The sequence below is a fragment of the Podospora pseudocomata genome, chromosome 4, assembly GCF_035222375.1.
Source record: "Podospora pseudocomata strain CBS 415.72m chromosome 4, whole genome shotgun sequence".
Lineage (NCBI taxonomy): Eukaryota > Fungi > Ascomycota > Sordariomycetes > Sordariales > Podosporaceae > Podospora > Podospora pseudocomata.
The window spans coordinates 1,995,002-2,020,369 of NC_085888.1; the positions used below are offsets into that span (position 1 = coordinate 1,995,002).

The following is a 25,368-nucleotide window of genomic DNA, read 5'->3' on the forward strand; positions in this document are numbered from 1 at the left end:
GGCCTGCTTCGTTCTGGTGGTCGGCTGTCTCCCTCCAGCTGGCAACCACAAAGCGCCCGCCTGCCTGGCTCTCAGCCTCAATTCACTTTCAGCGCGGCCGCACCAAAAGTTTCCGCTTTACAACCCCGGTCGCCTCTTTGCAGCGCCGCAACCTCCGTCATTCTTTTTCAACCTCTTCTTCCTGCGACAAACTTAACCTTTGCAAAACCTCGACAACAAACCCCATCGCCACTCTCACAAATCAACCCACCAAACCGAACCCCCTCCCCGAGATAATTGCACAACAGCAGATCAATCACCATGTCGCGCCTCGACCGCGAAGCCGACGCCTTCCGCGCCTCCATGGCCGCGGCAGCCTCCAAGCTCACGGGCACCACTGGCACCTCGGCCATGTCCTCGGCCGTCAAGCGCAACCTCGCACCCCCCTCGCCATCGCCCTCTGTCGGATCAACCACCTCGGCGGCGGTGGGCACCCCCTCCCGCCGCGACCGCGAGCTCCCCGGCACGAACATTGTGTACTCGCAACCCGCCGTCACGGGAACAGGCGACAGCGTCATCTCCCAAATGGCCTACGCCGTCACCTGGCTTAGGGGCAAGGACGAGCCGCAGACCTACCACGATGTCCTCTCGTACCTCAGCGCCACGGGCCGGTCAGATTCAGAGCAGGAGTTTTTTGTGGAACAGATGCGTCGCCATCCGCAGATTCAATGGATCCCGGACCCGAATCTGAGCGAGCAGACGTGGAAGACGGGGACGTATATCCACCGGCCCACCATCCCCAACGTGAGGAACAAGACGCAGTTGATTGCGTACCTGCAAAAGAAAACAGATGCGTCTGGGGTCAGCGTCAAGGACTTGAAGGACGGCTGGCCGGATTGCGAGCCGGCGATTACGGAGCTCGAGAGGGAGCATAAGGTGCTGGTGATTAGAGCCAAGAAGGACGGGGCGGCGAGGATGGTTTGGCTGGACGATCCGAGTTTGTTTCACGAGGTGGAGCCGGATCTGGTGAGGGCGTGGAGCAGGGTTGAGCTGCCGGCGCTGGATGTCATTGCGCAGAAGCTGATACAGGCGGGGCAGAAGCCGGCGAGTGAGGATCCGAGGTTGAAGGCGGAGAAGATGCCGAAGGTGGAGAAGAAGAAGAAGAGGGCGGCGAGGAAGGGGACCAAGAGCACGAATACGCATATGGAGCATTTGTTGAAGGATTATAGTCACATGAAGAGGTAGATGGGGGTTCTGGGTAGGCTGGGAAGATGTGTGCTTGGGGGGTTGGGGGGGTTGGGGGAAGAGGTGGACTGGGGAAAGGAGGTATATCAAGCATTGGGATGGCGTTTTGTGGATTTGGGGCTTGGTTTTTGGGAGGCATGATTAGATTTTTTTCAGGAGGGGGTTATGACTTTCAGAATGGGGCACATACTAGATGGGGGTCAGGACGATAAGACGGGGAGATGAACGACAATGGGGACGAAAAATTGATATGAGAAGGGAGGAGGATGGGGGATGGAACATTGCATCAAGCGTTTGGCGTTTGGGGGGCTCTTGATATATATGTTACGACAGACAAAAAAAAAGTCTACAGTGTTTTTGTTTTTTTTATCAGGAGAGATGCTGTTTTGGAGGTTGCGGGAGCCGTTGCTATTATCAAGGGCGGATTTGGCAGAGGGCAGGATAGCGATAACAACCAAATGAGACTTTATGCCAAAATCATGGTTTCTTTGGTGGTATTAGTGCTCGTAAGTCCAGCTTTCAATGGTGGGACTCCCATGACGAATCAAAGCTAGCTGTCTTGCTTGGGGAGAGCGGGTAACACAAGTTATGTCTTGTATTCAAGACAAGTTTTAAGAACAAGGGTTAATCACTCGCCGTCATTGTGGGAGGTGTTTATGTAACACCTCTCGACTCGAATTGTGTATTTGTCGTGATCAGTAATCATGGTGTTGGGAGCCCGCCTTGCCGACCTAGAAAGTGGAGACGGATTGAATGGGTAGTGGCAGGTTTTTTCTGTCTTTGTTTCTGCTGCGTATAGCAGTTACGAGAAAACCCTTACGGCTTTGGACAGAGAGAAAGTATGGGGCGAGAGTGAGGTAACGCGTGGTTGCCGAGGTCGGGCAGTGGGTGAAGGTAGGTAGCGTAGGGCTGGAAGTGGAAGGGGGCTATGGACCCGGACCCCCTTGATGCAAGTGGTGTGCGTCTCCTGGTATTTGATTAAGGTGGTGGATGGGAGGTGGTGGGCACGTGGGAGGTCTCGGGGGTGTTTGTTCTTGTTTTCTTTTCATTCTTTCTTGATTTGATTGATTTGAGTTTTCATCGTCTTTCGTCTTCAACACCAACCAGACAGTAGGGCTACTTGCCCGCTGTTCTCGTCTCGACATGACCAGCTACAGCACGGGATACGGGGTCACTAGTAACAAACAGACAAGAAAGACGGAAAGAAAGTGGCTGGTTGTTGCCTTGCCGGTCAACGCAACGACGAAGTAGCTCACTCCATCAGAGCGAGCCCAACGTATCTACCAGAGGCCCAGCCTCAAGAGACAACCCGAAATAGACAACCCACTCACTCACTCTATTCTACTAACACCGTCTCCAATTTTGAGCCCCAACCACCATGCCCCCCTCCCCAACCACAATCACGACGACCCCCCAACCCTTCCACTTCAAAATCGACATCTACACCGACACAGTCTGCCCCTTCTCCCACCTCGGCTTCCTCTCCCTCACCACCGCCGTCTCCTCCTTCTCCCCCCCGACCCCGGTGACCTTCTCCCTAACCTACCACCCCTACATCCTCTACCCCAACTCCCGCCCCTCCTCCCGCAAACTCGGCGCCGCACTCACATACATCTACTCCTCCCACACCCGCACAACCTCCATCCTCACCCACCTCGACAATCTGGCCAGCACCTACAACATCAAGTTCAACTGGGAGGGGATGACCGGCAACAGCAGGGACTCGCACCGGCTGATCCTATTGGCACAATCCCGCTTTCAAGCATCCCCCTCCCAGCAAAACCTCCGACGCTTCATGTCGCGCCTCTACCAAGCCAGCTTCCAACGCGGCCGCGACATCTCCTCCAGACAAACCCTGGCCGAACTAGGGGTGGAGGCAGGATTGTTCGGGACGGTAGACAAAGGGTTGGAATGGTTGGACTCGGGGGCTCTAGGGGAGGAGGTCGACAAAGAATGCGAAAAAGCCAAGCAAGAAATAGGCGTCAGGGCGGTACCAAGCTATGTCGTCAACGAAAAGTACGTAGTGGGGGGGATGCAAGACCCGGTCGTGTGGCTGTCTTTGTTTGACAAGATCATGCGACAGCCCACATCACAGCTGCAGGGTGGTGGTGAACAAAAGGGGGAGCAGCTTGGGAGGAGGGAGGAGCACGGGGGAAATTGTAGGGTTGTTGCTGTCGAAAATGACACATAGGGGGTGAGCAAACAGGGGGGGAGGTGACACCTGGGAGAAAGAAAAAAAAGAGAGAGAGAGAGAGCGAGAGAGAGAGACTGTTACAGTGTTGGTTATGATGGTCTTGCATCAACAGAACAGCACAGATAATGGGGTTGAGGTAGACCCCGACATGCTGTGGCTAATGCTCAAAGAGGATGGACTTATGTACGCAGCCTCTTGGACAAGAGTCAGGGGCTGTTTAAAAAGGGGTGGGGGGTTTATTCAACTCTCCCAAACACTCACGCACTCAGTTCCATCACAGCAGGTATATCAACTTTCCCAATACATCATCTTCAAACTATCGACCTGATCATACATCATTAAACCTCAAAACCAACGCACGATGCGAGACAAATTAGCAACATCAAAACCCCCAAACAAATCAACGATAAATAGATGAGATTCTCCCAGTCAAGAACCCCAGATAGTAAAAAACTAACTAAGCGCCATTCCCTATTCCACCCATATCTGGCCAAAGAAATAAAACATCAAATAAACGACGTGCCCCTTTTTTCCACAATCAGATGGCCCCGTCTGGTGTGGTATATCTTGTAAAAACTCCTTGCCTTAAAACCCTCAAAGATATTCCCTTTCCTTCCCCTATAAACCTTCCTCCCAATTTCCCGTCTTTCCTCCTCTTGATTAGGTGCATTCGCTAAACCTGTGGTTCCGAACCGCCCCGGCCTCTCTGGGCCAACACCCGCCTGCTTTTTATCTGCCGGGTGGTGATTGGTGTTGTACAGCTGTGGTATACATCGACGTCTAACAATGCCGAATCAAATCTTGGTGCTGCCCGTCGCCTCCTTCACAGCCGCCTCGAGATCGGCCTGCCCGGCCCTGTCCTTGCAAGGTAAATACTTGTTCATGACCTGCTCAAAATCCTCCTTAGCCACGACAGCGCCGCCGCCAGAGCACTTGGCCTTCTTCTGAAGGTCCGAGCACAAGCCATCCAGATCAAAGTCGCCGTTTTGCACCTTGGGACACGTTTGCAGTTTCTCCCTGTTTTGCCTGTCAGTTACCCCCGTCACCGAAGCAGGAGTTGCATGTAACTCACCATATACTGGTGCAGGTCAGTAGCTGTCCATTGGGCGTAACTTGATCGGCTTCTTTGGCGGCATCGATTTGGGCGAGGATGTCGGGCTTTGGCGCTGGTACTTCGGTGGTTAGTGGCAGGTTGTATGGGGTGATGAAGTCAGCATCAAGGGCGTCGTTGAAGAAACTGTCATCGAAGCCATTAGACAAGATGTTCTCCTGTGGCTCGCGATAGTCCCCAAACAACTGAGGCTCAAACTGAAAGTCTGTCTGGGGCAGCCAGTTGAAGTCATTTGCATCACCGAAATGACCAAAGTCTGCAAGCTTGTCAGCATTATCGAACCGAAAACCGCGATATTGCACTGCAATTCTCACCCTGTGATGAGCCGTTCACGTTGAAACCAGACTGCTCCTCCCCGATGGTGGCCAGCGTGTCCACGGGTTTGAAGCCCATGGGCGACTGCGTAAACGGTTCAGGTGATGTCCCGCACGACGAGTTCGGCCCACCCATGTTGGAATTTGATGAGGCTGACGGCGAGCTTGTCGTTGTCGGGCCGTTCAAGTTGAACTGCGAGTCCAGGTTGTGCGAGTTCAGGCCGAGGGGGCTGTATGTGCTCGAGTGATCAGGGCTGAAGCCGCTATTCGACTTGTCCAACGGACTTCGTGTATCTGAATTGTTCCGCTTCGGCGGTATTGATGCTGCGGTCGATGTGGAGGACTTCTTGGTGTCATTGGTAACGTTGGGCCCAGGCAGGGTGCCGAATTTGGGAAACTCGAATTGAAAGTTGACATCGTTCATGTTTTGAAGGAAAGGAGCGCCGAATAGCTTCGTGGGTCCTTGGTAACTTGGGCGACCGTTTGAGAGAGCTGACAGACGCTTTTTATATTCGTTCAACTCAACCGTCATCTTGTCGACCTGCGCGCGGAGAGCCTGCTTCTCCTTGTTGTGGGTTTCAGAGGCCTTCTCCAACTCCTCGACCTTGGTTTCCAACTCTTTCAGATGCTTTTCCTTGCGCTCTCTGAAAGCCCGTTGGGCAGCGCGGTTCTGGGCCTTGCGCTTCTGTTGCGAAACGGTTAGAATCCAACGTGGTTCGCTCAGGGGTTGTATTTACTTACTGAGCTTGGTTCTGTCGTCAATGGCTTTCTTCCCGGCTTCTTGGCAACCCTATCCTCACTCTCTCGCCTCTTGGCTCCACGGGCTTCATCCTCTTCATCGTCTGGATGGCTGCGCTTGTCAGGAGACTCTGTGTCGTCGGGTGATTCAGACTTGCCGCCATCTGAAGTACCGGGCAGGTCGGGAATCATCTTGGGCTGATTGCCGTCGTTGATGGAGAAGTCGAGAGTTGAATCGGCCCCGGCGAAATCGTAGTCGTAATCGAAGTCGGGGCTGCCTTGGAAGCTACCGAAGTTTTCCTGAAGCGGAGATCCATTGAACTGGAGAGGAGACACGGTCATGGCAGAATTCACCGGAGTGTTTCCTTTGCGGTTGGAATTGAGGGCGGCATACAACAGGTTCTGCTGTTGCGGCGTGAGGATGAAGTCCTGAACGGGATTGCGTGTCGACGTCATTGTGTCTGCTTGACTCGCGTGACGTTTTGGACAACTAATTGAAGAAAATTAAGGCTTGGGCTTTTCCCTCGAGAAGTTCAGATTAGACAGGCCCCAATGCCAAATGCGATTGCTCTCGGAGACGTAGGTGGCGGGAGCAGTGATGATTGGGCTGCTTATCTCCGCCCACACCCAACAGCGGACAGCGGGGTATCTGACGTTGAAGACAAAGACGAGCGCAGGGACAGCGCAGAGTGTCTCTCCACTAGTCTAAAGGCTGGTTCAGATTGATGAATCACTGAACCCTTGGTGACAGACGGCGTAAAAGATGGAGATGGGGTGTCTGGGACAGGTCGGGGCCACAACGAGGAGAGACCATAGAGTTCGCCTCCCGGGACTGGGGGAAGAGGTTTAGGCGCAGGCCACTCGAGTGCGACGCAGGGCTCGCAGCAGCAGGGCAGTGGAAAACGGGTCGGGAATTCGGAGTCGGCGGAACTCGAATGCTTGCCTCGCCGTGTTCTTCTGGATGCCTGGACTGGAATTGGATGGACAGCTGGCAGCAGTATCTCGGTATGTATGGTATGGTATGTACGAGTACGTAAGGACTTTCTACGGATGGGAGAAACGAGAAAGAGGACGAAGAGTCAGACCGATGGGCGAAACTGGGAGCAAGACTACAGGTACGAGGGGGCCCTTGGTCTGGTGAGCTCCATCAATTTGTCAGCCGTCAATGGAAGATGTTGGACGGAAGCTGGTCCGAGCGAGCGCGAACCAACAGGGGTCCTTCGGCGTGGGGTCTTCTTCAACAGCGGCCCAGGTCGGCCATGATTGCCCCACCTTGTTGACCCCGATCGGGTTGTGGGTGGTCAGCCCAGCCCCTCTATCTTGGGGACCCTACTGCGGTAGTCCCGTGCAGTCAACGGACAATAGACAAGAGATCAGCAAGCACACGCCATTTTTGCATTTTGGGTGATGGGATTCTAGATGCCATAGATTTACCTCTGGCCGTTTAATATCCGGTTCTGTTGGTAGCGACGGCATGTTACAAGGTGCTGAGTCAAGCCAACAGCGCTGTCTCATAGGACCGAGGGGTATGTGGGCATAGAGGACTGCCTGCGCCTTTCAAGCGACACGGGTGACTATTCGATAAAAGGGGAAGTGGAACTGATTGTTTCTGAATCATTATCTCCAGGCAGCTGTTCTCACCGCATGCCCTGGTTCCTACAGTAGAAACCCTCGGAGATAATATTCATGACCGAGGCATAAGTCCTTGTGCAATATATCGATATGCCGCGAGCTACCATGAAGCATCTCATCTGGGGTATGTTTCCGATATCAAGTGTCAGTTGTACATCCATCGACCTAATAGTCCCACTTCACTGCAGGAATGTATACATCTCCGCTCTCTAGTGTAAAGGTCTGGATGGCCTGGACGCATGTGTGGCGATGACAGTGCAGTGGAGGGCCCGTGCAGCTTGTCCCCCGTTTTAGGCGCAAGCAGCGGGGCCCCGCGCGCAGTTTGTGCCCGCTCCGTCCGCTCACGGCAGTGGGATTGGCGACATCATGCCATCAGCCTTGTGTAACGCCAGGTGACGACAGAGCAATCACTTGCCGGCCAGCCATATCCAAGACAAACCACCTCTAGCAAAAGTGACCACTTGGTAGCATATCAGATCCAGTAATCTCAACGATAACCCCCACGTACAGTCCCTCATGGACATCGCCTACGACCACATCCTCGAGTCCAACTTCGAGGACAAGAGCGAGTCCCAGAACAGACAGAACCAGCCCGCCGCTCCACAGGCGAGCTTGAACGAGGATCTCCAGGATGCTTACCGCGCCTTTTCCAACAGTCCTTGGGGAGCTAGGATTGGAGGTTTCTTTGGTAGCGTGGTGAAGCAGGTGTGTGTTTCTCTCTCTCGGGTGGTCAACCTCGGCACAGCTCGACTGATGGTGTTTGTTCCCAGGGTGAGACTATCTATCATGAAGCCCAGCAAGAGCTCTCCGCCGTAAGCCAAGATGCGACCCGCGGCTTCACCGACCTGCGCCAGACTATCATCAACCGCACCCGATCGCTCTCCTTGAACACCTCACCACCAGCCGACGCCGGTTCCTCCTCTCAGGACACGGGCGACCAGACCACCCCCACCCGCGCCAAAGCCCTCTCATCAGAAGAAGCCCTCGCCGAATCCGAATCCGTACTCACACGTCTCAAAGAAGAAGCAGCCAAACGCCTAAAGGATCTCCAGAAAGCCGAAGACGCCGCCGACGAAGCTCTCCTCAGGTTCGGTTCCAACCTCCGCGACTTCTTCCGCGACGCCATCCAAATCGCACCACCCACCAACGATCAGGGAGACAACCAGGGCAACACCGTTTTGTTCGAGAGCAAGGATGCCGCTGGGAAGAGGGTGATCCACACCTCGCGGTTCGATGCGCAGCTTCACGTCATCCACACCACCACGGACAACTTCATCAAGGATGGCACTGGCGCCGAATATGAGACCTGGGCCAAGGAGTTTGGTGTCGATAAGAAGACGGAGGACATCGCTGCTGATCTCGCCAAGTACCCCGAGTTGAGAACGACAATGGAGAAACTGGTTCCCGACACGGTTCCCTATGCGGATTTCTGGAAGAGGTACTACTTCCTCAGACATGGTATTGAGACTGCTGAGGCCAGGCGTAGGGACTTGCTCAAGGGTAAGATTATGAGCCCACCTGTCCACTTGGAAACTTGTACTTATGCTAACATGAACCAGCTGCCTCGGCTGAAGAGGAAGTTGGCTGGGACGAGGACTCTTCCGAAGAAGAAGAGGAGGAGGAGGATTCCAGCGAGGAGGAGTCCAGTGATGAGGAGGAGTCGGCCCCCGCCAAACCCGCCATTGCCAAACCTGTGCCTACTGCTGAGGCCAAGCGCCCTGGTTCTTCAAACTCTGCCTCCACGATCAACCCTACTACCACTGCTGCCAAGCCGGCAGAGCCTCGCAAGTCTGACGACAGGAAATCGATGGCGGATAGTGACACCAGCTACGATGTTGTCGGCGCCGCGTCTGGTGTACCCAGCCAGGCGCCCAACAGTCCCAAGGACGCGAAGAAGCTCGATGACAGTGATGGCAGTGATGAGGAGGATTGGGAGTAGGAAGCCAGATTGGGAGTCAGCATTTGAGAGATGTCACAGCAGGAAACATGGATGGACGGCGTTTGATTTGTTGAATAACTTTTGGGTTTATTGCTTTGCTAGTTGGCGGAGTTTATAATGGGTATTTTCACTCTGCAACATCAAGGGGCCAGGATATTTTGTTGCTTGTCCGGAAATTCTGTTATAGTTTCTTCAACGTTTGGAAGCTCTCTTTTCCATAGCAACCCCCTTGGAGCAGACCTTCAACAGAGGTTCTTAACTGGGTATCTCGCTCTTTATTTCACCCCTCCCTCTTTGGCCCCCCCCCCTTTTTTTTTTTTTTCCCTTCTACCTCATTATCATTACCTCTTCTTCCTCGTGACAGTCTGAAACCCATCCTCATCCACCTCGGGCTCCTGCTTTTCCCTTCTTGGAGCCTGCACCAACGCAGGCGCATCCTCCATATCCTCATCCTCCTCCTCATCATCATCCGTATCCCACTCCCCTTCTTCCTCTTGGTCCTCCCCCTTTGCAAAAACCACTTTACTCCCCTTCTTTTCGGTGTACCGCCTCCCCAGCTGCTCCACCTCGTCAAACTTGCCCTTTAGACAGTCCTTCCTGATCCTGATGATGCTCTCGGCTACCTCGAAGGCGGAGTCGTCGTCGACGTTGACTTCGAACTCGTCGAGCATGACGTTGAGGAGGAATTCTTCAATGTATTCGGCGTCTGGTTCTTCTGAGGGGGCAGCGGGGGAGGAGGAGGTGGAGGTGGAGGTGGAGGTAGTAAGGGGGGGGAATAGCTCGGAGACGGCGCCGGCGAACCAGTCGCGTTTGTCGGAGGAGTCGGGGCCGCCCCAGTTATTTTGCACGGCGAGGGTAAGGGCTGGCCAGAGGTTGAGAAGGAGGGAGATGCCGCGCTCGAAGGTGGTTTGGGTTTGCGCTGGGGGGGGGAGTTAGCATCTGGTACGCAAAGGAGGGGGGAGGGTAAGTACCTGGTGATGGGGCCTCCATTTTGGGTAATTTCGATGTGAAGAAAGAATATGCGACTCTGGGAAGAAGCGGGAGAAGATGATACGACGGGAATTGGCGGCGGCGGTGGTGGTGATGGTGGTGGTGATAGTTGTATGCTGGTTCATAGAGGGGTTCACTCTAGGATTTTTTTTCTTTGGAGCGCCCAAGTTTACTTGCACACTGCTGCGGGTTGCCCCGCCATTTTTCTCAGTTTGCGACAGCACCTTGATGGAACTGTTCTGGGTTAGGGTTGGGTGTGGCTGATCTTGTGCCACCAGACTTTTACTTGGATTCAGGTTTAGCCCGTGGTTGAGACGGGTTTAAAGATCTTGATTGCGCCGGCCATGTAATATATTATCCCGAATTTCTGTTCACTATCATTATCCGAATTCCTTCAATTTGCTGCCATGACAGCTCGGCTGAGTGTCAAAGATGCCAAGACGCAATGACGGCATTGGTTAACAGTGCGACGACAGGGGCTCGCATTTTGTTCTGGCCGTTTCCAGCGTCCATCAATCAAGAGCTCCGCGGTGCACCGTGGACTGCCGTGACTCCCTCGTCCCTCGTTGCGTATCTGTCCGACGCCTATTTGAACGTCTCTTCCTCACCACAATAATCCGGGAGACCTGATATCACCTCACCACCTCAACACCACAAAATGTCCCAACAACCAACACTCCTAATCGGCTCAACAGGCCTAGTAGGCTCCCACATCCTCTCCACCCTCCTCTCCTCCTCCGTCCCCGTCACCACAATCTCCCGCCGCCCCCCCAAAACCCCCGGCCCAACCCTCACCCCCATCATCGAATCCAACACCGACCTCTGGACCTCCTCCCTTTCCTCACTCGCCCCCCCGCCCAAAACAGTCATCTCCGCCCTCGGCACCACCCGCACCGCCGCAGGCGGCATAGCAAACCAGTGGAAAATCGACCACGACCTCAACGTCGCCCTGGCCAGAGCAGCGAAAGATTCTGGAACCAAAACTTTTGTTTTTGTGTCTAGCGGTGGGACGAGGGGTTTGTTCAGCAATTATGTGCCGTACAGCAAGATGAAGATTGGGGTGGAGGATACGATCAAGGAGTTGGGGTTTGAGCACGCGGTGATACTCAGGCCGGGGTTGATATTGGGGGAGAGGGAGCAGGCTAGGCTTGGGGAGGGGCAGGCGCAGGGGGTGGTCAAGGCGATTGGGCGGTGGTTTGGGAGGGGGGTGGTGGACAGGTTTGCGCAGGAGGGGGAGGTTATTGCGCGGGCGGCGGTGAAGGCGGTGGAGATGATTGAGGGGGGGAGGGCGCCGAGTAAATACTGGATTTTGGAGCAGAATGATATTGTGAGGTTGGGGAGGGAGGAGTGGAAGGGGGAGACGAAGTAAGGAGAGGGAAGCGATGTGGATGGGGAGATGGTATAGGTGTGGGCGGGCTAACTGTTGTACTGGATGGATGTGGCGTTCGGGTCCGGGCTGCTGTGTTTTAACTGGAACCGGTGAAGATTGTATCGTGCTGGGTATCCTATAGGAATAATTCTTTTCTACTATAATTCGAGGTCAATCACATCTCCCATGCTATCTCACATTGTACAGTACAGCGTAATTCGTAATTACACCACCACGCTGTGTCACCCCGATAATCACACCAAGCCAAGCAAGGCTAGAAAACAAGCTTAAATCCACGTCCGTGGTCCCCCTCCTATCGGGTTATCGTTGGACCATTATATTATTATTCATCTCATCCCACATTGGCCGTTGTCAACCATTCCCCCTGAACGGATGGTGTGAGAGCGGGAAACGTACCAAGCTGCCCCACTACCCCGCCACCACCCACGCCGCGGCACCCGCTCCGGTTATCTATCTATCTGGTCTATCGAGACATTTTAGTGTGATTCCACAGCCATTCACTCACTCACTCACTCACTCAATCACTCACTCACTCACGCAGACTGATTTGTCTCATATATACACCTTTATACTTTCTCTCATTTTTTGCCAGAGGGGGGAGTTGACTTTGACTCATCACCACACAAACAACTCACTCACTCACTCACTCACTTTGACCAACCACCATCACCACCACACCACCAGAAAGATGTCCAAAGAAGAGATACCAACCGGCACCACCGCCGCCTCGGGCCTCCGCCCCCTCCTCATCGGCCCCAGCTCCGGTCCCGAACCTCCATACCCGTACCGCATGTCCGGCCCCGTGATCTCCGGCTTCGGCCGCGGCTCCAAAGAACTCGGGATTCCCACCGCCAACCTCCCCGTCGATAACTCCCTCACCCCCTGGATCTCCTCCATCCCATCGGGCGTTTACTTTGGTTGGGCGTCTCTTCTCTTACCCCCCAGCCACCCGAACTACAGCCCAGCCTCCAACACCAGCTGGAGCATGTTTCCAATGGTCATGTCCATAGGCTACAACCCGTTCTACAAAAACGACACCCGCTCCGCGGAAGTCCACGTGTTGCATGAGTTCCAGGCAGACTTCTACGGCACAGACATGCGCCTCCTCATCATGGGCTACATCCGCGACGAAAAGGACTACAAGGGGCTCGACGACCTGGTCGAGGACATCACCTTTGACTGTCGAGTCGCTCGACAGTCCCTCTCGAGACCAGGGTGGAGGGTCAAAGAATTAGGGGATGGGGGCCAGTTTGAGGGCGGTTGGCTGGTTGAGCAAGAAGAGAAGGCGAGTTTATAAGGAATAAGCGTTTTATAGACATAAAAAAGCAAGCGATTCAATAATTGAGCATTCAACATCCCCCCCCCCCCACCTCCTTCCCTTTCCTCTCTCTCCCAAAAAATAATGAACAGTTCTTCGCGAGTTGTGTAATAGGTATAGATCACGAGACAGAAAAACAAATGTATACAAATCACTTCTTCTCTTTTATATACCCAACCATCAACATATCCAAAACTTGTTGAATCCAAACTTCGCTTTAGCGAAAAGAAACGAAACGCAGAAACGAAAAAGCAACACCATTCAAATGCCAACCTTCCCCCCCCCCGCCTTCCCTAACGCTTCTTCCACCCAGTCACGCTTTTTGAATATACCCATCCGATACGTATCCCTTTCCTTACCCAAGAAATATATAGACTAGTCTTCATATTACCCCTTCCCCCCCTTTTTTTTTTTTTCACGCTTGCGCTTTCGCCTCTTCTTTAAACCGCCAATTGGTTATGATTCCGGTAGTAACATGGTAAAAACTAGAATCCCGTTAGCAATGCCTTCTTCCATAGTAATCGTAAAAACTCACGTTAATAACAAACAACATCGGCATATCAAACATATCCCTCTTAATCGTCCAAGTATAACTGCACTCCAGCTTCCCATCCCTCTCCAGCTTCGAAATCCCATGCTCCCCATCAATTTTCGCCACCCTGTTGCTCAAAATACTATGCCTCGAGTCCTTTTCCTGCTGCGGCGGCGCGGCGCTCGCATCCGGCTTCCTCTCCTCCTCCCCCGCACCACCACCGCCACCCGCAGCCGGCTTATCAGTCCGGTACTTGAGTAACCTGCACTTCCTCGTCATCCTCCCTCTGCTGTCCCCAAACGCAAGTTGCGAGTAATCCTCGTAAAACTCCACCGCGCTCTCGTGGTCCATCAGCTCAGCAAGAAACACCGGTCTCGGACCGCTCGCGGCGCCGCCGTTCTCTGCGCTGCTCTCGTTGAGGCTCTTGAGCCGCGGGGTGGTCCGCACCCCTGTCCCGCCGAGGTTGGTGTTGCGGTTTGGTTCCTTCCCCAGCAGGACGTCCTTGGTCCACCCTGTCAGGGCAGTGAACTCCTTGTTCACGCCCGCAATCTCGCCCGTGCGCCGACAGGCAAGGGTGGGACTTGAAGACTGCGTCATGAAGTCTTCGTACTCGAATAGCGTTCGTTGGAAGCACTGCTCCATAAAGATGAGGTCTTGCGTCGTCAAGTTTCGTGTGGACGCGAGGAGGGCTGGTCGGATGGCAGCTAACGACTTCGCTATGCGAGCAGCATGAGGTTGTGAAAACCGACTGGACAAAACTTCAAAGAGTTTGTGGAAGCTGCCAACATAGTCAAACGACTTCTTGACCGTGTCATAAATGTACGACGGGTCGCGCTGGCGTTTTTGCAGAATGGCCACCTTGTCGAGCTTTCTCAGCTTTGACGGACGGCTGTTTGATGAGCTCTTGGCTCCGGGAGCGTTGGGGTATTGTGACATGGTCGGTGATGGTCGGTCGTCAAAGCCAAAGGTGGTAGGTTGTGGGCTGCTGTTCTCGGTGCTGGGACTCTGAAGACTAGTTGGGCCAGCTGGTATCGCGTAGGCGTGAGGGAGACCATGTTGCAAGTTCCCTTGCGAGTAGATGCCGTTGGCGCCTGCATCCAGACCCAGAAACTCCGGCAGCATGCGGTTGTCGAAATGGTTCCCAAACAACCCGGCCCCAAAATGCACATCGCCTGGCTGTTGACCCATGCCAGACTCTTGCGGTGGGGTATCGGCAGCGCTTGATGACATGTGGCCCAGCATTCCAAACTCCATCGCTCCGTAGTGACTCCCAAAGTTCAGACCATCGATGTTGAAGTTGAAGATGTTGGGGTCGCTTGGGTCGAAAGGTAGCCCGAAGGGTGTCATTGGACTCGAAACTGGAGGTGCCACCATTCCACTGATAGGAGGGTTGCTCGAGGTCTGCTGGAATGTTGGGGAGACAGGTGACTGTTGACTGTTGAACGGTAAACTCTCCGCCAGACCATGCGGGATGCTCTGTGTCGATGAGTAGACAGGATACTGCGAAGCGTTTGAATGTGAGAAAAATGTCCTGACGGTAGATGCGTCCGTCGAGACGCTGTGGTGCCTTTGGCCGCCGTGTCGTGAACTTGGCGCGTTGGGGTTGTAGTTGGGGCCCAAAACTGGCCTCAAGGCTTCTGGTGGTGCGTCGTGGAGATATTTGGCCTTTTTCCTGACCCCATCTTGACAGCTATCTTGCAATCCGCGCTTTATACAGCGTTGACATGGTCTTTCATCACCTAAACGACAGCGTCAGCCGACGAACAACGCCACCCTCTGCCCCCTCGGGTATTCAAGAGAAAAACAACTGCAAAGGCTGTGAAAGACGACAAAAGACTTACCACATGTGAGATGGGCTCTCTGGCAGGCATAGCAGGCTCTCCTGGCCTTTTTCCGCCGAGGACGTAATGGGTCTTTTGGATCATACTTCTTCTTGACCTCACCGCCGGCGTCGACGCCATCTGGAGTCGTGTTTTGTTCAGACATCCTGTCGTCTTCGTCTTTATGATGCGGTTCGTGGTCGTCGTACTCGTTCTCGGTCTCAGACATGGCACCCGAGGCTTCTGCTGCCTCTGATCCGAAAGGCCCACCGTCTTCCGGCATCGTGCCTCGAGCTTCTTATACTTGACCAGGTCTCTATCTGGACGGGACGGCAATGCAGGACCCCAATCTCTGCCAGACCGCAGCTCACAGCCAGGGAAAGGACGTACTCCGAGATGGGGGTCAGGGGGTCTGAAAGCCCTCCTGCAGGAGTCCCCACGGCAGTATCACCCACCCCAAAAGTGATTGGCGCTGCACGGCGCTCCTGTTGACAAAAGAAATGTCCGGCAAGTTGACGGGAGAGGAAGGGCAGCAGGTACTGCGTGAGTGTGGTATGTGCGTGGCGAACCCCAGCAAGCCGTCTAATTAAAGCGCGGTGAGCGGCAATGAGGCGGCAGCAGAGCAGGCTAGTTGGCTACTTGCGAGACCGGATGTGGCATCAACAGACGCTCTCTCTCTCTCTCTCTCTCTCGTCTCGTTCCTGATTTCACACTCTCTCCCCTCAGGCTCTCTACTTTTTGGCCCTGTGGCCTCCCGTAATATGGGATGCTGATCGTCCTTCCCAGATAGAAAAGGGGGCACCTGCGCCAGCTGACGAGGCCTGATACACAACAACCGCGGGCTGTCTCGTATTCTACGAGCAGCAGTTTCTGGAGGGCTTCCTGCCAATGAGCTCGGGGCCGGCTGGCAGATGGCGTCCTTGTACCACGAAGGCAAGACTGGCCGGATCGAGGCGCCGGCGGTGGAGCAGGGCAGAGGAAAGCTTGGTGTTGATGGCGACAAAGGGGAAGGCTCTTGGTCCTGGTCACGCGGCAGCGGCAGCGGCAGCTACAGGCGGAGGGGCGGATAAAGCACTCTGATGTCGTCTGGGGAAGCTCTCGAGCGCTGGGTCGTGCACGTTGCACCGCAGTGATAGGAAGGCATTCAGGTGCAGCTATCCGTCACTTATGCTTGTATGAGCCCTTGGCGCCGCCTCGCAGCAGCCTGGACCTGGTTATGATAGGTTCTAGGTTCGAGGTACCGTACCGTACAGTATGGATTCAAAGCAGGGCAACTCGGTGCGGCGGATGCGGGACTCTCCAGTGACTCGGTCCTCGTTCGAAGCGAATCGATCTCCAGCTGTTTCTCTTTCACTGACTGAGACTTGAGATTAACCCCCCTCTCGTTTCCTACTCGTCGTTTTTTTTTTTTTTTTTTTTTTTTTTTTTTTTGGGGGGGGCTCGGCCCAGGACCTTTTTTCCTTCTACTGCCAACCTTTCGATTCCTGGTGCCTCCTCAAGAAAAAGAAAACAAAACGGTCCAGCCCGTGGCCCGCCGTGGCTAGGGCAGATCCTTTGGGTATTTGTCGCAAGACGGAAAGCGCCGTTGTCGAGTCGCAATTCGCAATTCGCAAGGGCCGGGTTTGGTGTTTCTTCTGGAACTGTCGGCGCGGGATGGGTGTAAGGTGTGTGGTTATGGCGGCCAAACTTGAAAAAAAAGGGAGTCTGGTCAAGTATCAATTGCGCAAAAGGCTGGACAGTGGACGGTGAGGAGCCTCGGGGCTTGGAATCGAAGGCGCGATGCGGGCAAGTGGGGTGCAAATCAGTCACTTTCCAATCGCCCGTCCTTGCAGCCGTTCCCAGACAGGTGTACCCAGTCGAGGCCGGTATTTGCTGGCATGGCAGATGTTGGAGTTGACCGTGTAAAACTCGAGTTTGCTCTTGGCTCTCAGTGGCTGGCTTGTTGCGATGTCGTATCGATCACGTATCACTGAATGGAAACCGGCCCTGTTTACCTAATGGATGGTATATCTGATGATGAATACTCGAAATAGGAACTGTTGCTTGTTGCTATGTGTAAAGTAGGAGTCACGGATGGCTCACAAGCTCGAATGGAAGGGAGATCCTTTGCTCTCTCAACTTTGCCGACCTTCGTCCCATCAGGCCTTGGCTGCGGGTACTCGGTACCTGGCAGACACTACGCCAGACTCCCATTGGACACTGCAGCCCCGGCCTCGACCAGGTATCAGGGACCTAAGACGATACCCGACGAGGTTTAGCTAATCGACCGCACAGCTTTAGCATGTGGTCCCTGCCAATTCTCAATTCTCCGCCCCTCTTACCTACCTACATACACCAAAAACCTCTCCACTGGCCCGCGCGGACCGCAGCCCGGGAACCGTGGATCATCTCCAGAGAGAAAGTAACAGTTACACCAAGCATCTAGGAGTAATAATTAACGAGCAACGACATCTGAACTGAATTGGTACCATCATCGACATCAAGCACCACGCAGGGGCAACCTCCTACCCAGACCGGCAGCTGCCTTGAGCTATCCCCAATCCAGATCATTAGAAAGCCATTGCAAAGCACAGTTGGGAGACCGGTCAACAAGATATTGTCTCTAGCCCAATCTTGACAGCGGCTGGCGCGCATCGCGTCACCGGAGATGGCTTCATTGTTTTTTCTTCTTTTCTCTTTTCCTGAGGGACTTCTTCATTTCTTCTTCGACACATGTCTGTCTCACTCTCTTCACCGAAGATCAATGTCTCAGCTCTCTCCTGTTGTCTATCTCCTCTTCATCCACCCAATCCCACTCTCAGACACCAATCTTCAACTCTTCACACCGCCAAGCCAGGCAGGCAGGGCACTGCACGCGGATATTGACAAGCAACCTAACTGCGCACACAGCAGCCTCAACCTCCTTCTTGTTACGGAGAGGAACAGCACACCAGCTTGATCACAGGAAACTTCAACACCTTTCAACGCCAGCCCGCCGCCGCCCACCTCATGGCCCCCTCATCCCGCCTGCCACGATGCCACGCCACACCGGGTTGGCCAGCAATCAACAACGAGATGGCAATCTGTCAAAATCCATCCACTCTCCCCATGCAGAAAAGACCGCCAGAAAAGAAAAGTGCTGAGAGCACGCAAGCCGGCCTACATCTCGGCCATCTGCAGATCCCTTCACACAACCCCTAACTAGTTGTTGTTGTTGTTGTTGTCATCAAGAGGCGGCATGGGCTGGTGCTGAAAACGTGAACGATGAACATCAAATCTTGATCACTATCGATCGGCCCGTCCGGGGACGCACGTCTTTCACATCCGCCCTCCTCCATCACGACGATAGGATATTTCGATCTAACGCCTTATATCTTCAAGGCTGAACGTGCCGTCCCTATTCCGTCTCTGGCCAGGCCTTTGCTGCCCAGCCAGGCGCGTGTGATGGCCGTTGATCAGCCCATATCTGCCTCATGGCCGGCCATGTTGGGACAATTCTCCGTGGATCTATTGAGCGTTATCCAACAAATCCCACATGGGATGGCTGGCTGAGGATAGGACCTGAAGTTTGTGACTTGGCACCAACGAGCAGAAGAAGCAAAGAAAAAGCCGGTACTGGTGCCCGCCTCCATTGCCCTACGTAGATTGACATGGTCACCTTTGCAGCATATTACAACCTGCACGTAAACAGGCAAAGCGTCCGAATCGGATGAAAGTGTCCGTTATTCTATCACATACTGTCCACTTTCTCCCCGGCTTCATCCATCACTGCTACCCACCTACCATTCGCGGACCGAAACGATAGATGTGGTTAGACGCACCTTTAGATCGATCTGCCCACGCCCCTGGTCCTCCCCATATCTGTCCGGCTTCCGGGTATCGTCACCTCACATTATCACATCGTCGGCAAAGGGGCAAGACAGGCGACCACAGCCAGCAATAGCCAGCCAGCCAGCCAGCCAGCCCCTCAGGGGTACCGTATGCACAAACATGCAGAGCACATCGTGAAGAACAGTGTGTTGGGCATCAAATGCTACGCTAGATCAGATCAGATCTACACACATCAGCTTGGAACGAAACTGCACAGCAGATGTAGACAGTGTGTTTGGTTTACTTTTTTTTCTTCTTCAGCTGCTGTTCCGGGAGCTGCTCGCGAGTGGACCCTACGTGTCTACTGCACGTTCATCCAAGCCCACACAACCTTTACATCATCGCTGGTCCATGACGCCTCGGATAGATTACCTTGCACAGGACAAAGGCCCATGTCAGCAAGGTGTATACACTTCATGTGCTTGACATGCTGAAACCTCATCATTGGCCCACCTCCACACCATCCCACGTAGTCCAAACAGCCAACGTGACCGCCAACACTATAACGCTGTCAGCACTTTAACTCCCACGACATGTTGTGGGCTGCCCGCCCTCTCCCCACAGCCATCCCTGGTGATGGGCTCAAACGATCACAAAAATCCCCTAACCAGATCTTGATCACCCACCCACGCCAACATCCAGCAAACCATGTGCAGCGGGTAAAGACCCTCGACCAATACCGTCCCAAAAACCCGGTATCACGGGGAGGCGGCGGCACCTGCTTCCCTCCATGACGGGCACCCACCCACACCACGAAATACACACCTGCCTCCGGTTTACATGTACGGTTCAAGCGTGTGTTTCCCCAACTTTCACCGCCTTCAAACTCGTCATCTTGACCGGCAGCTCACGCACCCATCCGTATCGATCCAGGTACCAATAGAGAGAGCCTGCGTGTACTCTTATTGCTTACCCACCATTTCTCCCAGCACACATGTATATTCTCACCAACAAACACCACGGTCAATACCTTGCTCTTTTCTTGCACTTGACCACCGCCGCCCCATCGGCCATATACTTACCTCCTTGCCACCACCAGCCTCTGATCACCCGTCCCTCCCACTTCCCCACCCTCCCTTCCCATCTCCCCATAATCTATCTCACACCGTCATTGGTGCTCTCGATCACGAGTTGAAGATTAGTTGGCAACATACATACCCTAGGTGTGACAAGAACAATAAGCCATGTTTGAGGTTTTCTCTCTCCCTCTCACTCTTTTGCCCCTTGGTTGATGTCACTCACCACCTACCTACCCAACTTGTCACTCCCCCAGATCAACATGCGGGCCACATACCTCCCTCCCCTTCTTCGCAGTCCAAGTAGGTAAGGTCCCCGGACACAGCATCCATCAAGGCCCAGAGCCCAGCCCGCACGATCGTCATAGTCAGACCACTCCAGCTTCTCACGTCGTCCACAAGCAACCCAGGCCAGACCCATGTCCTCAAACAAACCTGTCTTTCGTGAATATCCACTGCCTGATTCCGACTTGATCAAGTCCCCCATCGACAATCCCGCATCTCACTAGTCGCCTCTGCCGATCCAACCTCTTCCCGTCCCTATCCCTCCCCTTGCCCGGCCCGGTTCAAGTCTCTCACATATCAACAACCCATTCGGCCCCAAAGCAACACCCCACTCAAAAACTTGGCCAAGACAAAATCAATTACAAACCTCCAACAACAAGCTTTTCTCTTCGCGGGGAAAATAAATCTCTTAGCTCTCAACTAGTGCCAGTGAAATGTCTCAGAAACGGGCGGGAGCTCCCATCAACCACCTTCTTTTTTCGTCTGGGCAACAAGCCAGCCAGCCAGCCAGCCAGGACTTTTCCAACCCCCACAGCGACCAAAACATCACTCGTCCAATCCATCTCTCAATAAAAGGTCGCTCATCTAATATCTGCCATTAAACCACAATGTCTACATCATCCATTAAACACAGGCAATAGTCTATATCCCATCCCCCCTTTTAACCCCCCAAACCCCTACGTAGCACTAGCAAACCGACTCCTCTCCCTAATCCTTCTCCCATACCTAAAAAATATATACGGAAAAGGCATCAATCCCAAAGTAATAAAGGCCAACAACCCGGTCGCCCACTGGAACCCCAGCGCCTCATACATCTGGTACCCAAACAACGGAAAGGCGGCTATTTCCCCCCACCAGTGTCGTTAGCAATCGTCCAGTCATTTTCAGGCCATCAAGGTACATGGAACAACGCCTTAAAACATGGTAGTTTATCTGATCCTCCCTCGTAACCCAACCCCAGCAAGTAAAAAAAAAAAAAAAAAAAAACCAAGACAATCGCCTGACCAGATAGCAGAGGACAACAGCTCTCTCCCCTGCCATCGATAGATAGAGATATCATCCCGGCCGGTCCTCAAATGTCGTGGCACCAACCAAATAAATAAAAAAACCCCCATCCAAGGGGAATGAACGATATGAAAGAAGAGAAAGAAAAAAAAAAAGAAAGAATTTGCTTACCAGCAAATGTACACCGCACCAAAGCATTAGACGCCAAAGCGCTGGCTGCGTACCGCGGGTAGGCTGCGACCTATGTAACAAAACCAAACGCCACCGTCTCGTATCAGCATACCTATTTCTTCACTCTCTTCTTTTCGCATTTTGTCCAATACATTTTCTCCAAACCAGGGTAAGAGGGGAGGGGGGGTTGGGGGGTTGAAAGAGGGGGGGTGCAGCTGGCAGGGCCCTGCTTTTTGGTGCAGCCTCAAAATATCACCACCACCTAGCTGCCTATACTCCGGGCTGAGCTCCGTCGTCAGGGCAGGCAGGCAGGCAAACGTCAATAACACTTACAACTCTCCCCCTCTCTTGGTTGAACTTGCCTAAAAGTTTGGGGAAGAACAAGGGGTGGGTGCCATGAAATGGAAAGAAGATCAAGACTCACCAGAAAGGTAAATACCCCCGTAAAAGCGAACGACATCCTACGACGCAAAAAGCCCGGTTAGCCGCATGAACTCCTTGCATGCCAAAAAACACAACCAACACATAACAACCCCCCCTTTCTTCCAAATCCAACTGCCATCAGGAAACCCATCTTGACAAAGCCATGACTAAACCTCAAGCCCAAAGCCAGGCTTGCGTAAGGGCGTACAGAACCGAGAGACCTGCGGCCCTTTCTTTCCCCTTCCTGGGGGCCTTGCTTCCTGCAAAGACGCGTCTCTCGCCTCCTCCATGTCTCTGCCTTCTTTTTTCTCCGCCCGTGGGGTTGAAAAAAGAAGAACAGAATGCAAAGAGACCGCCTTCCAAGCCGCCTCAAGCAGATCCCAACCTCTCCCTCTCCATGAAAGCAAAATGATGATGGGATGAAAACACTCACCCAAGTCCAAAAACCCCCGACCCAATCAACGGCACAATCCAATGAATTTCGGGCGTGCTCGTAAACCCAAACCAAAACAACCCCCCGGTAATGAGCGGCGCGCCCACAATAACCTGCGGCAGTTGATCCTCGGGCTCATCCTTCAGCACCCCCGTCCTCCTCCTCCTCCTCTCCTTCAACGTATGCCGAAAGTTGTTCCACAGCGGCGTGACGCAGCAGGCAATAATCATGGCCACCAACAACCCCGTAAACGTCAACCCAACCTGCCACAGGTTGAAGTCATGATTCGTCGTAAAGATCAGTGGAAACGCTCCAAAGAAGAGATACAGCAGGCCCAAGAGCATGGCAGTGTAAATATTCAAGATCAAAGCCATGGGCTCAAACATCAGGATCTGGAACGGTCGCAACAGCGAAAGACCAACAGTCTTTGGAATCGACTTTGTCGACCGCTCAATCGGCGCATAATACCTCTCGTCACCCGTCTCCTTTCTGATTCTCGCTGCCTTTCTCTTCAACAGAACGGGATCTAAGTCATATGCAATCTTTTGTCAACCAAAAAAAAAAAAAAAAAAAAAAAAAAAAAAAAGGGGGGAGGGGGGATTGAGGCCAAAAGGGGGGAGACCGGAGTTAAAAAAAAAACATACGGTACGTCTCCGGCACAAGCAACGCAATGCTCAAAAACAAGGCCCCGCTCAAAATAAGCAGATAATAATGCATCCACCTCCACTGAACAAACATCACCATCACACCCCCAATCAGCGGCCCAGTCGACGGTCCAACAAATGGTGAGAGTGAGAAAATCGCCATGGGCATGAGCATCTTGTCGTGGGTGAACATGTCGCTAACCGTACCCCCAGACACAGACAAGAACGCACTCCCAGCCAAACCCTGGAAGAATCTCGAGACGATCATGGTCTGGATATTCTTCGCCAGCGCCGAAGGAATCAGAAAGATCATGAAGAACAAAAACGACGCGAGGTAGATGGGTCGTCGGCCATAAAACTCGGCCAGCGGCGACCAAAACGGACCGAGAGCAATCCCCAGGACATAAAACGACAACCCAAGCGTGACAACAATCCGGCTGCTGTTGAACTCGGACATCATGTCCGCATAAGAAGCGGTGTAAACCGCCGAACCATTCGTTCTAAATCCCAATCGTCAGCCATCCACCCAAAACTTGCCCCAGGAGAGCAAAACGCACACACAAAACGATCCCACCGAGGTGATAAAAATCACCAACCACTTCCTCCACTGCGGCATACTCCTCGGACACATCGGGTCGTTATCCCCCCCATCCCACGTAACCTCGTACGGATCAGTCAACGCGTCCGGGGCATCAACCTGAGAAGAAACAGCCTCAATGTCACCACCACCACCACCACCACCAGCAACACCATCTTCCTCCGATGAGCGGTCTACCAAATCATCAACCCCATACCCGTTATTCGACCTCTCCCGGTGAAGCGACAATCTGTTCTGGCTGGCGTGACTTTTCCGACTGATTCGGGATGCCGGACGGATGGGTTCTAGCGTTGGGCCTTTGATTGAAGAGGACGACGAGTCCCGCGATGATGACCTGTCTTCATCGTCTGTCCTCTCATGTCCGGCAGTCTTTTCGTCTGTTGTTGTTGTTGTTGTCGTTGTCGTTGTCGTTGTTGTTGTTGCTGTCGCCATTGTTGAATTCCTTTCCTCCCGGCAATAATTCCGCGACTGTGAGATATTGAAAAGGTGTAAAGGTGTGATGTTGAATCACCGTCGTTACAGTCAGTCACTCGTCAGGGATCACTACCCTTTACTAGTCGACCTCGGCAGTCGTCACCGCTGCTCGACGATGGAACCCTTTCGTCTGATGATGACAAACAAAACAACAACAGCAAACAGCCAAGACCACTCAGTAATAAAAGTTTTTTTATAAAAAAAACCAAAAAAAATAAAAAATTTGATGCAACAGAGAGTTGTTTTGGCCTGCGCGGGGAGGGACCCAGCTTCATCTTAACCCTTCTTGGGACGAACTAGGACCCTTCGAGCAGTCACGATGGATATGATTAAATCGCCTTGCCCCCTCCACTTCCCCAGCAACACACACAAGCGGATGCCGAATACCGGCATTGGGGGCATCCCATCCCTCCCGTCAGTCATCAACCTGTCTTGCAAAAATCTGTGTATGAAGTATCGTTTTTCCTTCCATTTTGCTCAGGTTCCCAATAGTCATAATCCCCATCCCCACCACATCTGTCAGCACCCACCCTCCCCCCCCCATCATCCCCCGAAACCTCCATCCCCAGTACCACAAACCCAAACAAAGAAAACCCTCTCTCATGGGAATAAATGATCATGGACATCATGGAAAAACACTCTTCCCCACAGTAAAAAACTGCCGTCATCGACACCACCCCAGCCCAACAACCAACCAAACCGGGCCTGCCCCCGGCCCCTAAAAGCGGAGCAAAAGCGGAGGGTCACCCCGACCACCACCCGGCAGAGCTCTTCCTTTCCTTCCTTTGGCCCTGCCATGTCATGGCCGCTACCCTTTGTCACAAGCCCAATGACAATGGGCATGGCACACACACCCCTTCGCGCTTTCGGCTCGTCGCCCCCGGGGTTAGGAAATGATAGCATAAGCCCAGGTAGTTTAGGTGCTTATTTCCGTCAAAGAACCATTTTCACCCAAAGCCGGTGAAACCACACCTTCCCGGAGGAGTGTCATCGGTCAAATGCCGAAAATCCCCCTAGCCACGCGACAGGACAAGAGAAAAATATAATGTTTCAGATCTCACCTTTGCAGATCTTAACCCCCGGCATTTAAAACCTGACATGAGTCCGTCCGTCCCTCCGTTCGTGCATCGGCCGCCGTCAGCTCCCGGCCGGCCGGAGGGGCAGGGCAGGATATGTCGGCTCCGGTGAAACACGGTGCTTACCGGCCTTTTCGGCGCTCCTTTTGAGTAAACTGACCATGTCGCGAAAGAGAACAAGAAAAGGGGTTC

At 53.4% G+C, this 25,368-nt stretch overlaps 9 protein-coding genes across 9 annotated transcripts; 5 read left to right on the top strand and 4 right to left on the bottom strand.

Moving 5' to 3' along the window:
• Positions 1–300: 300 nt before the first annotated feature.
• Positions 301–1,224, top strand: tfa2 (transcription factor TFIIE beta subunit, TFIIEB, Tfa2; the record flags this gene model as incomplete). Its single annotated transcript, XM_062890337.1, has 1 exon — positions 301–1,224. One exon carries the CDS (start codon positions 301–303, stop codon positions 1,222–1,224), a length of 924 nt encoding a protein of 307 aa, XP_062743590.1.
• A 1,378-nt stretch (positions 1,225–2,602) lies between these two features.
• Positions 2,603–3,415, top strand: QC762_408800 (uncharacterized protein; the record flags this gene model as incomplete). Its single annotated transcript, XM_062890336.1, has 1 exon — positions 2,603–3,415. The coding sequence occupies one exon, from the start codon at positions 2,603–2,605 to the stop codon at positions 3,413–3,415; it is 813 nt and encodes a 270-aa protein (XP_062743591.1).
• A 388-nt stretch (positions 3,416–3,803) lies between these two features.
• YAP1 (DNA-binding transcription factor yap1) lies at positions 3,804–7,244 on the bottom strand. Its single transcript, XM_062890335.1, has 4 exons — positions 5,585–7,244; positions 4,844–5,528; positions 4,491–4,785; positions 3,804–4,435 (listed from the first exon to the last, which is right to left on the bottom strand). Exons 1-4 carry the CDS (start codon positions 6,035–6,037, stop codon positions 4,213–4,215), a joined length of 1,656 nt encoding a protein of 551 aa, XP_062743592.1. The 5' UTR covers positions 6,038–7,244; the 3' UTR covers positions 3,804–4,212.
• On the top strand, positions 6,875–9,152 carry QC762_408780 (uncharacterized protein; the record flags this gene model as incomplete). The annotated part of the gene is made up of 4 exons (XM_062890334.1): positions 6,875–7,337; positions 7,402–7,918; positions 8,011–8,713; positions 8,773–9,152. The coding sequence occupies exons 2-4, from the start codon at positions 7,730–7,732 to the stop codon at positions 9,150–9,152; spliced, it is 1,272 nt and encodes a 423-aa protein (XP_062743593.1). The 5' UTR covers positions 6,875–7,337; positions 7,402–7,729.
• A 341-nt stretch (positions 9,153–9,493) lies between these two features.
• TSR2 (rRNA accumulation-related protein) lies at positions 9,494–10,142 on the bottom strand (the record flags this gene model as incomplete). The annotated part of the gene is made up of 2 exons (XM_062890333.1): positions 9,494–10,071; positions 10,124–10,142. The coding sequence occupies 2 exons, from the start codon at positions 10,140–10,142 to the stop codon at positions 9,494–9,496; spliced, it is 597 nt and encodes a 198-aa protein (XP_062743594.1).
• A 658-nt stretch (positions 10,143–10,800) lies between these two features.
• Positions 10,801–11,511, top strand: FMP52 (Protein fmp52, mitochondrial; the record flags this gene model as incomplete). The annotated part of the gene is made up of 1 exon (XM_062890332.1): positions 10,801–11,511. One exon carries the CDS (start codon positions 10,801–10,803, stop codon positions 11,509–11,511), a length of 711 nt encoding a protein of 236 aa, XP_062743595.1.
• A 709-nt stretch (positions 11,512–12,220) lies between these two features.
• FMN1 (riboflavin kinase) lies at positions 12,221–12,829 on the top strand (the record flags this gene model as incomplete). The annotated part of the gene is made up of 1 exon (XM_062890331.1): positions 12,221–12,829. One exon carries the CDS (start codon positions 12,221–12,223, stop codon positions 12,827–12,829), a length of 609 nt encoding a protein of 202 aa, XP_062743596.1.
• A 327-nt stretch (positions 12,830–13,156) lies between these two features.
• Positions 13,157–17,280, bottom strand: ERT1 (Transcriptional regulator of nonfermentable carbon utilization). The gene is made up of 3 exons (XM_062890330.1): positions 15,224–17,280; positions 13,386–15,121; positions 13,157–13,335 (listed from the first exon to the last, which is right to left on the bottom strand). The coding sequence occupies exons 1-3, from the start codon at positions 15,483–15,485 to the stop codon at positions 13,291–13,293; spliced, it is 2,043 nt and encodes a 680-aa protein (XP_062743597.1). The 5' UTR covers positions 15,486–17,280; the 3' UTR covers positions 13,157–13,290.
• A 3,455-nt stretch (positions 17,281–20,735) lies between these two features.
• On the bottom strand, positions 20,736–24,588 carry QC762_0067500 (uncharacterized protein). The gene is made up of 6 exons (XM_062883692.1): positions 23,586–24,588; positions 23,029–23,528; positions 22,385–22,910; positions 21,953–21,989; positions 21,529–21,598; positions 20,736–21,193 (listed from the first exon to the last, which is right to left on the bottom strand). Exons 1-6 carry the CDS (start codon positions 24,056–24,058, stop codon positions 21,030–21,032), a joined length of 1,770 nt encoding a protein of 589 aa, XP_062743598.1. The 5' UTR covers positions 24,059–24,588; the 3' UTR covers positions 20,736–21,029.
• Positions 24,589–25,368: the final 780 nt, after the last annotated feature.

Excerpts from the sequence above, each read along its gene's own strand:
- YAP1 (XM_062890335.1), bottom strand. The coding sequence starts at position 6,037 with ATGACGTCGACACGCAATCCCGTTCAGGACTTCATCCTCACGCCGCAA. Across the intron at positions 4,786-4,843 it reads CGTGAACGGCTCATCACAGG|ACTTTGGTCATTTCGGTGAT; the intron begins GTGAGAATTGCA and ends ACAAGCTTGCAG. Across the intron at positions 4,436-4,490 it reads CTGACCTGCACCAGTATATG|GGAGAAACTGCAAACGTGTC; the intron begins GTGAGTTACATG and ends CAGGCAAAACAG.
- ERT1 (XM_062890330.1), bottom strand. The coding sequence starts at position 15,485 with ATGCCGGAAGACGGTGGGCCTTTCGGATCAGAGGCAGCAGAAGCCTCG. Across the intron at positions 15,122-15,223 it reads GAGAGCCCATCTCACATGTG|GTGATGAAAGACCATGTCAA; the intron begins GTAAGTCTTTTG and ends GCTGTCGTTTAG. Across the intron at positions 13,336-13,385 it reads CGATGTTGTTTGTTATTAAC|TTTTTACCATGTTACTACCG; the intron begins GTGAGTTTTTAC and ends ACGGGATTCTAG.
- QC762_0067500 (XM_062883692.1), bottom strand. The coding sequence starts at position 24,058 with ATGGCGACAGCAACAACAACAACGACAACGACAACGACAACAACAACA. Across the intron at positions 23,529-23,585 it reads TCGGTGGGATCGTTTTGTGT|AACGAATGGTTCGGCGGTTT; the intron begins GTGCGTTTTGCT and ends ATTGGGATTTAG. Across the intron at positions 21,599-21,952 it reads CGGGGGTATTTACCTTTCTG|GTCGCAGCCTACCCGCGGTA; the intron begins GTGAGTCTTGAT and ends TTTGTTACATAG.